We start from the raw sequence: 11,976 nt of genomic DNA, 5'->3' as shown, positions 1-11,976 counted from the left end.
TTAAATGGTTGTTCTTGTACAAATAAGGAAACAATAATAACAAATTGAATTATGTACCTAGTTCATTACCCACTTTTTATATTGGTAGTTGTTCAATTTACGAGTTTCAATATTCTTTTTGTAAAGATTTCATGCTTGTATAAAATCAGTCTTTTCAATTGTACCAGTTGCAACATTACACGATAATAGCATTAACAAGCTGGTTTTATATTGGTATCTGTTTGAGTACGTACTAGTGATATTTCCTCATGCATTATTGGCTTATTTCTCAATGCCACATATTTACTTTGAACGTGTGAATTTTCTGTCGACTATAGGAATATCTTTAAACTGACAAGTCAGAATAAATGGTTTTCTTTACTTAAACAAAAGGAAAATCTTGTGAGCATGATCATATTGTTGACAGTATGTACCACAAATATGTTGTTATATTAAAACACAACTACATTTGCTATTCGGAACTATGTAAATAAGTTTTGACTTGTTCTTGGAAGTAATTTAACAATATGATGGCTTTAAAAGTGTTCATAACCATTCTTATTGTGATAACACTCAGCTCAGGTAAGTTTTGGGGTTTTTTTTTGTCAACTTCTTCTAATTTCAAAGTGGTTTCAGTTGTTTTAAATTAAATTTTGTTGTATTCGTATTAAAACTTGAAGCCATTTTGTAAGAAATTTTTACGTATAAGATTGAAGAATAAAATGATAGAGTTTCAATGTAAACTTTTTATAAATTTTCTAAACTTGACACATTGTTATTCAAGACATAGATTGCATGTGCTAGTTGTTATATCATTTTGTTTTGTAAATGTTCGTTACGTTATGCTACCATTCTAGCTGACAGTTAACATTGTTATAAAATATCAATAGTATGAAATGTTTTCTTACAATCGAGCCACCTCACCTTTGTGATAGGTGTTTGCAATGTACATATGCCAGGTTTTTTTAAATTTTAAACTAACTGGAAATGCAAAAACTTAATACAGTCATGTATTTAAAATTAAATATGCTCGTAATCTAACTCGTTTGCATTTGAAAATTATAAAACATTTCTTTTCTTTTCATATCAGAGCTTATATACATACATTTATATGTACAACATCAATCAAATATACCTATGTTTCTTTGATAGTCATCTAAGTAATGATTGTTTGTAATAATTATATGTAAGAGGTCGAATGCATACACATATGTTGTATTTAGAAACCTTCTTTTTTCAAAATATATATATTTATTAAGTTATTTATATCAAAACTGTATCATATTTCTGTTTTGGCTCACGGATAGCTAAAAACAAATGACATAAAAAGTTTACATTTGGATTTATTGTTCCAGCAATACTCGAAATACAAAGAGTAGTAAACAGACAATATGTATTTTATTTTATAAATTGTTAAAAACTAGTCCACATACAATATAGAAAGCCAACATAACCTATTTAAATATTCTGATGTAAAACAGACAGCATGTTATAAATTTGACTATGAGTAACTCGCATAATGTTCATAAACTGTTAAAAAAAAACTCCCAGATAAATTTCGTTGAAGATAAGTATCCCATTATGTCTTTCCATTGGCTCGAGTTTGCTTATTTTTAAGTAATTGTAAAAAACAGCGTAATCTCTCTACATACATATACTTATATGCCAACGTCATTGCTGTATGATTTATTTGAGTTTCATATCTTTGAAACTATCGAGACAGTGAAATAAACATATTCTTAGCTCACATATGTTATTATTGAAATAAGATACTTTTTCATTACGTTATACCAAAGTATAAATTCTAGCAATAATGGGTACAGTTGGGTTTACTGTGCAAGACGGAACAAAAACATGAAAAACGTAATAATTATCTTTTTGCAATAAGGCAATTATAACATATACTATTTAATAACATTCATGATTTTTACAAATCATGAATTCGTGGCTATCATTATTATTAAAATGATATAAAAGAAACACTTAATACGATTATCAAAATGTCAAGCTAAACACAAACACATATAAACAAACAAAAAACAGAACGCCCAACCCCTGCAAGTTAACGTACTGGACAATTAAAATAAAACAATAACTACAATTAATGATGAAATTTTACAAATACATGTATATATGTAAGGAAAGCTTGTATATCTTAAAGCCATATCAAAATCATAATATGTTCCTATGATTTAGTACATATATGTGTTAATGGTTATAAGTAACGCTACTTTTCTCCTTATTCATCTGTGTTACCTGCTTATAAAATGAAGTTTTTTATTTCATTCATACTGAAGAGACCTCTCAATTTTCTTTTTTCATCATTTTGGGAACATGCTAAGTTGATTTAATTTAGTGAATGAAACATTTAGATCAAATAGCATGTAAATGAAAAAACTGTCGATTTAAATTATTGTATTAGATCAATGCATCTTTATAATTTCACTGTTATAATTTTGTTAATAAAGATTACGCAATGCTTGTTTCTTAATTAGAAACAGTTGTAATTTTACTGCTTTTCCTGATTTGCTTTGCTAATAAATTTGATACACATGTCTTTTTTCTTAGCTAGACTTCATAAACTTCTTTGAACATGACATTTAATATTAGTTTTGATATATTTCTCTCTTATATGTGTATATTTTCCACTTTAGCAATATATCACCTGATATAGAGCTTGCAAGAAGTTTCTCCGACTCTTCTTTTTCCGAATAGTGTTGCTCACGTTTAAGTTCGTCGAAGTTTTTATAAACAGTTTTTATTTAATTTGCTGTATCAAAAAATAACACTTGTAACCAGAGCTTTATTATATATGATATGAAACAGAAGATGGCGTTTTAAAAATTAATGCATTCAAACAGAAAAACCATGGATATCTACCATTGTTTATCAAATAATTATGACAGGCCTTGTAACAATGAATATAGTAAGAGAATATCAGGTCGCAAGTGATATAGGTAACCATCTTAATACTGCTCCGAACATCTAGATTCATACATAGAGGACAGCGTTATGATGTATAGTGGTATAGTAAACACATTGTATATATTGTCTGTCAATTTGTTTTGAAAAACTGTAAATATTGCCTTATTATCATGGGAATAAATTTGAGACACGTGAACAATATTAAAGATATATTTAATATTATTTAGTTGTATAAGGCATTCTTGTTTCTCATAAAAGTGTCGTTTTATCTTTGTATTTTTTGCCGCCTTTACATACTGGAAAAGTAGTTCCATTACCATTTTAGTGCGGCAAAATAAAAACTGGAATAATAGTGTCAAATAAGTTCATTGACAATATCACAAATAGGTTAAAATTCTAATTCTAAGCTAATTGCTTTTTCACCAATTTAATTATGTAACACTGTTCACGTTTTCTGTTTGATAGGGGTAATAATAAAATTACTTTAACGGGGTCACAATATACAAAAACTGACATTTCCAAGCATGTCTTTTTATAGCGAAGTAAAAAGGGCAATTGCTGAAGGTCCCATAAAGCATAACGAGATATTCTGGTGATTGGTGTTTCTATGATAAGCTGTAGTACTATATATTCTGGCAATTGCTTAAGATTTAATTAAGCACCACTGGGTTTTCTGATTATTGTTTAAGCTCTGATAAAACAAAACGACGTATTCCCGATAATTGTTTAAGCTTTAAAAAGCATAACGATTTACAATGGCTATTTGCAATAACTTTGATAAAGCATTACAATGTATTATGGGAATTTTTTAAGCTCTTTAAAGCATTACGAGGTATTCTGGAAATTTGCAATAGCTCGTATTAAACTCAATGAGGTATTCTGGTAATTGTTTGAGTTCTGATTAAGCATTACCAGGTATAATTGCCATTTAAAGCTCTGATAAAGCATTACGCTGTCATATGACAAGTGTATTATTTCTGACAAAACATTTTTTTCTAGCATTGTCATTTTAGATAAAATTCTTTACTGTTTAATAATGTTCCATAAGATCACAATTTTAAGTTGTACTATTACTAATCATTTTGTTTCTGTATACTTCACATTCATATATAATTGTAAAGAACTGCAAAGTATGGATTAACTCTATTTTTATATTCAAATGTTTGTTCTGTAGCTATTGTGCGTGGACGGTAGACGGTATGCCTTCACAGAAAGTCTCAATAAAATCGAACCTGTCGCCGTGTTCTGGCACATGTCAAGATATCTCATTTGACATTTGTGCGTCGTATAATAAATATATCTTTGTTTCATATCGTTGTATTTGATTCATTAGTAATCACATAATTAAAGCTCTCATAATGATGCATGTTTATAAACAATACTATATATACTATATGTATTTACATTGTTAGGTTTGTTCAACATATTGCTTTTAAATTTTTGCTGTGAAAATTGAAATGAAAAGTCCTAAGTGTTTGCAATATTTCTGTTAATTATCCAAATTAATGTATCCTCTTTAAAATAATCATTGCATATGACATTTTATTACTTTTTGAATGGTTTACAGTGGGTGTAGGAGACACGCCTTGTTTTCTTGATAAAATGTAATTACGACGGTAATCGCCTTGAAAACGCATACTTCTATACACTGTTGTGCTAATGAAGTTAATTATCGTTTCTGAAGTACTCATTCTTGCATAATGCAATTTTACCACTTAACATTTTTATAGCAAGGATTTTGCATTTCTCATCAACTTAGTTTTAATCAAGGAAATGGTTTTCTTACTATTTTCTAGTTTTCCTACAATTATTGCTTGCTTCCGTTTCCTTATGTTAAATGTAATTTTCAATTTCGAAAAAAAAACATCCGGTCATTCTTTTTTATATTCAACCGAAATATTAGAAATGATTTAATCTGTCATATTCTAGAATCAAATGATTAAATGACTTTTGTAATCCAACATCTTCCGTGTGATACAATTCTATCAAACGTTGAACATTATTTACAAAATAAAATCATCTGACAAGTGACTCTTATTCTATTGTAAAGCGGCCAAAATGGGCAATAAGAAAGTTTCAAATTCAGATGCGTCGCATCGTTCGTGTTTGTCCCTGATACACTATCTATAACTTATGTTGAGCATAAGACACAACGTCTTTGGTGAAATAATTTTATATTATTGTAATTTTATGAAAATTTGTCAGAATGGCTTTATTAAACTTTAAGTAAAGAAAAAAACGTATCAAACGAAAAGAAAAATTAATACTGGACGTTAAATTCGTGTTGAATCCGACCACTTTGTATATAAACTGGACATAATATGTAATTTTACCATTCTGTATTATTTCGTTGATGTACGTGTTTTAATTTAAAAGTTAAAATCAATATTATCAATATTTTTATTTTATTAAAGAAATAAAATGGACTTTACTCTGTTCATTCTGAACAAACATAGAATAGAAATATTTCATATCTTAAGATGTGTGTAAAATAACATCAAATGGATATTATTTTCATGGATATGAAGAAAAAAAATTATTGAATACGTATTAAGTCAGCTATCCTCAAATGTGCTCTTAATAGATATATTATATACATTCATATAAGTAAAACAGCTTTGATAAAATAATCTTTAGGAATGAATCTATATCCATTAGTTTAAAGCAATAACAGTCATATAAAAGATCATATAATCAAGCCTATAGACACATGAATGACTGAAGAAGCAAAATAAAACGAAAATGTCAATTCTAGTGGGTACAATTATTTAACTGGAGTAAAAAAATTAAAACGAAAAAGACAAGTTAATGAAATTGTACATTTTATTTGAATTCCATATGCTGCTGTCACCGTTTGAAATGTCACAGTTCGAAACAACTTACATACGATATGCTCAAAAGAATTGGTAGAACGTAAAGGGTGTTTGTAGGGAAGGTTAAACGCTTTATTGCTTCAACTAGGGTTTCCTTTCAAGTACGCTCGAGCGAAGTACGACGAAAAACACAAAACAGGCGGATTGATATAGTCTATAACTTGTGTTATGTACTTTTTCAACCAAACGTGATTTTGTTTGACTGTACAATCAAAGTGATGACCTGAAAACAATCGGCATATTACATCTTACTAGACAGCAGCAAGACTGCCTTATAGTGTGTTGATTCCTCCTTAAAATATTTAATCCTACACGTTAAGACAATTTGGTAATTAGTTTCGTAAAGTAATTAAGTAAACTGTTGATTTATTGTTCTTCAAACATGTTAAAAATCTAATTTAAGAAACACACAATCACCCTTCTCATCAGTCTTACATTCTAAATTACCAAATGTCTTTTTGCTCGTTGAAACACCTGAAAGCTGGCACAGTCAAGCGGATTAAGCATAAAATCTATGAATTATTAGTTTTTGGCTTAATTAATAAACAAACAGAAATTAGGTCAAACCTTTTCTAAGAAAATGTTTGTCCTAATTTCTGTTTGTTTATTAATAAGGTTATAATTTTTTCGTCTTGAAATCCGGGTCGATTCGTTTGTTTTTATATAGTTTAAAATGAGCACGAACATTACTTTTGATTATAAAAAAATTAATTCAATTCTTAGATGGAAAACCTTTAATATTCATTTTGTAGTTATTAACAATTGTTAATTTGTAAATTACTTTTATAAATAATTTCTTGGATTTGCAAATCATGACTATGGAATACGATTGGTGTATTTAACATCCCGATGGATTTTTTATTGCTTTGCTTTTATCTAAAAGGGCTCTATGTGAGCTTTCAGAATGGATCACTTGTCCAGCTAATCCCCGGCGTTCATTCTCCACAATTGGGGATGGGACGCTCTGAAGATGATTCGATGAACATCCTACTGTGAAATACATTTTAAAATATCTTATACATCTTCAAACATGGGTCATCTTGGGTTAAAATTTAGGTCAGTTTTATTGTAAACATTCTAATGGTCGCATTGTGCTGTTATGTCTTGATGATGAAAAGAATGTGTTGTAATTATTCTTTGAATGATATCTTGAACATGATTTAACATGGGTAAAAATATATGATGATGTGATTTGACCTTCATGTTTCAGTTCTTATAACAATCAAAATTGTTAATTGGCATGTCATACAGAAAATGGATGTTACAGTTGTCCGATATACATAGTTACTTTACAGTGTACATTTTATTTTAAATCTTTACAATGTCAAACTTTTCTTGTCATATAACGACTAGGTCATGCTCTTAAATTCACAAGAAGTTTTATGGTCATCACAATATGTTACATCTCTACTGCCTTACTCGCTTTTTGTTAATCTGAAGAGAGATGAAGTTAAATGTCAATATCAATTTCAATTTGATTCGTCGTTTTTACATTTTTTTTGATAATGTATCATCACGACCCTTTCAAGCTTCTTTTGAAAATCTATTACTAACGGTTGCTTTAAGTTAAACTTGACTTCGAATTTGGTCTAATTGGTGACTTTGAATATTAAAAAGGAAAGACAATATACAAGCATCAAATATTTAATTCAAATACTTCAACCAGGGTTTAAAGTTTGCAAGCCAAAGTTAAAAGGCATAATGCCTTTTCCGGAGTTAACAATAGTACAGACTCGTATCAGCACAAAAATATAATATGAATGATTTTATTGTACTACATAAGGAAAGCAACCAATTTTAATGTAACCCAGGGTGTCGCCGGTCCAGTTCATCGGAGATGCGAAATGCCTCCGTGATAATTGATCTCAGACATTGAGTCTGATTGTCACTTGTCTTACATTGCTGATTAAAAATCATGTTGGATAACGCGCTCATATGGACAAAATTTTAATTACTGGTTAGTTACCCAGGAAAATCTAATTACTGGTTAGTTACCCAGGAAAATCTAGTTACTGGTAAGTTACCCAGAAAAATTTAATAACTGGTTAGTTACCCAGGAAAATCTAATTACTGGTTAGTTACCCAGGAAAATCTAATAACTGGTTAGTTACCCAGGAAAATCTAATTACTGATTAGTTACCCAGGAAAATCTAATTACTGGTTAGTTACCCAGGAAAATCTAATTACTGGTTAGTTACACAGGAAATTCGATCGTCGAGAAGAACCAAACTGTGTTTCGATTGACATAAGTATCAATGACTCAATCAATCAGCAAAACAAAAACAAAACAGACAGACAAACATAAGACATTAATTAAAAAAATAAATAAATTTAATGGCACAGGAATCTTTTAAAAACGGCACATCTAACGGGATATTTTTGTAACATTTGACTTTTGTAATGTTTTGTTGGCATTTTGAATGATCTCATTAAAATCACAGAAACATAATTAACTAAGTCTTTGCCGAAATATTGGTTATCAGCATAATGATTTCGAATCCAGTTTACAATCCATTGTTTAAAGTCATCATTATAAATGTTTGTGAATAAATTGAATACTGAAGGGAACTTTCGGTCATAAATTTGGCCAATCTGTTCTCTATAACTGTCGCCAATGTTCAGATGCTTGATTTGAACAATGTTGAACGTTTTTTTATAATAATAACAGTGTGCAACAGCATAATTGTTTTCTTGCCTGAACAAAGGGGATGTTAGTTAAGTATTCCAAGATGCAAAGGAAAGCCACAAAGCGTTATGAAAATAATGAAAAAGCTTCGGAAGTACACAAAATTTAACGAATGTTAAGGGGCAAAAGGTGACGACCTGTCTACCATATATGAAGACGATTTATGAATTTTTAAGGAAGTACAAAAATACTGTGTTTGATTTCGGCAAATTAAAAAAGTGGCTAAATGGTGTGTAAAATATATATGATTTTGCAGTCGTTTTCACTCACTCATTTCTTTCTTTGATATATACATTGACCCGATTACTTACAGTTTTGCACGTTTCTGCTACAAATTTGCACAATTCGGCGTTACTATTGCTTAACTTATGTGAGTTTTCTTTTCACATTCCTTCGTTACGGGGTAAACACAAAGAATATATTCTTTTAAAATACATGTGTTCAATTTTTATTTTTTTAGTATATTTGTTAATTATATCTTATATTATGAACGTGGATAAAAAACTAATCACTCTTATTTATTTTACCATCAGTGCCTCCTTAATTGCTTACTCAAACATATTTATATAATTTAAAAAAAAACTTTCTGTTTTTTTAGCTCACGTGAGGACAATGTCCTCACCTGAGGACAGTGTCCTCAAGGTGAGCTTTTGTGATGGCCCTTGTCCGTCGTCCATCGTTCGTGCGTGCGTCCGTCCGTGCGTTAAAAATTCCTCTTGTGAAAATCCAAAAGAGCTAGCGCTTAGATATTTCGCATTTAACATCTTCTAGTTGATGTCTACCAAGTTCGTTCAAATAAATGCCCTAAGGTCAAAATTGGCTCCGACCCAGGAGTCATTGATTTTCTTTATATGTACGAGTATAGAGTTAAAATTTAGAAAATCTTCTTGTGACAATCCAAAAGCACGTTAGCTTAGTTATTTGACATGAGACATCTTCAAGTAGATGTCTACCAGGTTTGTTCAAATAAATGGCCTCAGGTCAAAATTGGCCCGCCCCGGGGGGACGTTGATTTTCCTTATATGTATTTAGTAAAAAATTTTAAAAAAATTCTTGTGAAAATCGAAAAGATCTAGAGCTTAGATATCTTGCACGAAACATCTTCAAGTGGATGTTTACCAATTTTGTTCAAATAAAAGCCTTAGGGTCAAAATTGGCCCGCCCCAGGGGTCATTGATTTTCTTTACATGTATATAGTAAAAACTTTAAAAAATCTTCTTTTGACAATCCAAAAGCACTTTAGATTAGTTATTTGGCATGGATGTCCACCAAATTTGTTGTTATGTGCACATAAATGCCTTAGGGTCAAAATTGGCCCGGCTTGGGCGGGGGGGGGGGGGTCATCGATTTTCCTTATATGTATATAGTAAAAACTTTAAAAAAATCTTCTTGTAAAATCCAAAAGAGGAAGACCTTATATATATCTCGCATGAAATATATTCTAGTGGATTGCTACGAAGTTCGTTCATGTAACAGCCCTTGGGTCATTGCTTTTCCTTATATATACATGTATATAGTAAAAACTTTAAAAAATCTTCTTGTGAAAATCCAAAGGAGCTTGAGCTTAGACATTTGGCATAAACATCTTCTAGTGGTTATCCAACAAGTTTGTTCCAATAAAAGCGCTAGGGTCAAAATTGACCCGGTCCCAGCGGTCATTGATTTTCCTTATATGTATATAGTAAAAATTTTAAAATTCTTCTTGTGAAAATTCAAAAGAGGTAGAGCTAAGATATTTGGCATGAAACATTTTCTAGTAAATGACCATGTTTGTTGTAATAAAAGCCCTAGGGTCAAAATTTGCCCCGCCAAAAGAGATCGTGGACGACAGTTAAATCCCCAACCAGGTCAGTGTTTGTTTTCTTTCTGTTTTTCTGTCATCTGTTTATTAGCTCACCTCTCACTCAGTGACAGGGTGAACCTGTTAATAAAATGTTTGCCAGAGCTAAAATTAGAAAACAACAATATCTAAACCACTGGTTCAATTTTGAAAAAATTTTACACAAACGTTTCTTTTGTGACAGCAGTACACAAAAAAAATGTTCAGATTAAGCTGGGGCAGATTGTGCTTCTGGGGTAAAAGGTGGCTCCACTTTGACCTTTTGACTTTTTTCAGTTGAGAGATCCAGGGCCCTCTGTGCCCTCTTGTTTATTATTCCATTAAGCATAAATAAAAAATAACAATAAACCGCAACATCTCATCTTAATAAAAATAAAAAAAAAATATTACTTTAATATAGCAAAATGTAATATTCATTCAGTAAATATCAAAAGAAAAAAACTGTAGCAATTCTTTATAGAAATAATTTTGTCAAAAAGGTTTATAGTTTTTCTTAGGAGCGGAGTTTAAGATCATCTAATTTATAAACACATTTTGTTTTCACGATTTCAATTTTCCCCATTAAATTGGCTTCTTTTTAACAGAAAATACATTGAGATTATTTTTTATAAACGTTGTTACTTAAAATACTGCATGTTTCCTGCATGGCATGAAGGAGCATATCTGGATTGCCGTGTAACGCCTTGAGTATTTTTGAGAGATATTTGCTGCGAGTAATTGTTATAATTGCTTGTAGTATTGAAAGCCCAGTTTGACACAGGAAATACTTTTGTTTTTATTATTATTATCTATTTTTTGTTGTTGTCCGGTTAAGATTTTCCATTAAGCAATGATCTGAGCCATTGTTTGCTTCTGTTGCTTTTTGGCCATTAATACAATAAGTATTTGAATAAAAAAGTATTTTGTATGGAAGTCTCAATGCTACATTTTTAAATTGTCCTTCTATTTTGACAAATAATTTTTCATAAAGCACTACATTCTTCATTAGTTTAGCATCTAACATCCTTTTAAACAGTTATTTAAATGTTAAAACAAACATCATGAATACCGAATATTAATTTTCGAGGCATTATGTGCCTTTAAACATTTCATAGATTTATCGTGTGAAACTCTATTGCCTGCCTTTTCTTGCGAAATAATTGTCATATAATTTGAATAATCTACTGCAAAATGGCGAATTACATGTAATTGCCCTGTTTAGATTGTTTCATCTGCAATGCTTTTCTAATATTTATTACTATGAAGTATGCACTTACATGTACAAGTTCTTGTATTTATCTATAATAGCAACACAATTAGAGACTGTGTAAAATAGTTGCATGGATGATTTTTGAAAGAACAAATATAAAATAGCTGAAGAAAATGAAAACTTAAACATCGCCTAAATGGTCAAATTGATAATAGCACACGTTTTAGGTAGCTTTATCTTCGCAAAAAAATGTCCTTTCAAGATTTATCTCTTTATTTCATATCATTGGTGCCGAAAGATGACACTTTATGGCTTTATTCATTTATCATACCTGGTAATTTTGCATGGTCCCTGTCATGACAAACCACTGATAAAAGTACAGAAATTCTAAAAAAAATCAACTTCTATTTCAGTCGGGTATTTTGTTAGGATTTATACATAACTTGAATATTACTATAAATATAAAAATCATAAATATACCCCA

General features: G+C 30.2%; 1 protein-coding gene across 1 annotated transcript in view; it reads left to right on the top strand.

The window, feature by feature from the left end:
* Positions 1–464: 464 nt before the first annotated feature.
* LOC132715176 (limbic system-associated membrane protein-like) overlaps positions 465–11,976 on the top strand; it is a 75,471-nt gene continuing 63,959 nt past the window's right edge. Inside the window, exon 1 of the mRNA XM_060698162.1 lies at positions 465–561. Within this exon, the coding sequence (XP_060554145.1) occupies positions 507–561 (55 nt within the window). The 5' untranslated portion in view covers positions 465–506. The remainder of the gene's footprint in view (positions 562–11,976) is intronic.

Source organism: Ruditapes philippinarum, unplaced genomic scaffold, assembly GCF_026571515.1.
Source record: "Ruditapes philippinarum isolate M1 unplaced genomic scaffold, ASM2657151v2 ctg2457_1_1_1_1, whole genome shotgun sequence".
Taxonomy (NCBI): Eukaryota; Metazoa; Mollusca; class Bivalvia; order Venerida; family Veneridae; genus Ruditapes; species Ruditapes philippinarum.
The sequence above is the reverse complement of the archived record's forward strand: the minus strand, read 5'-3'. Positions and strand labels throughout refer to the sequence as shown.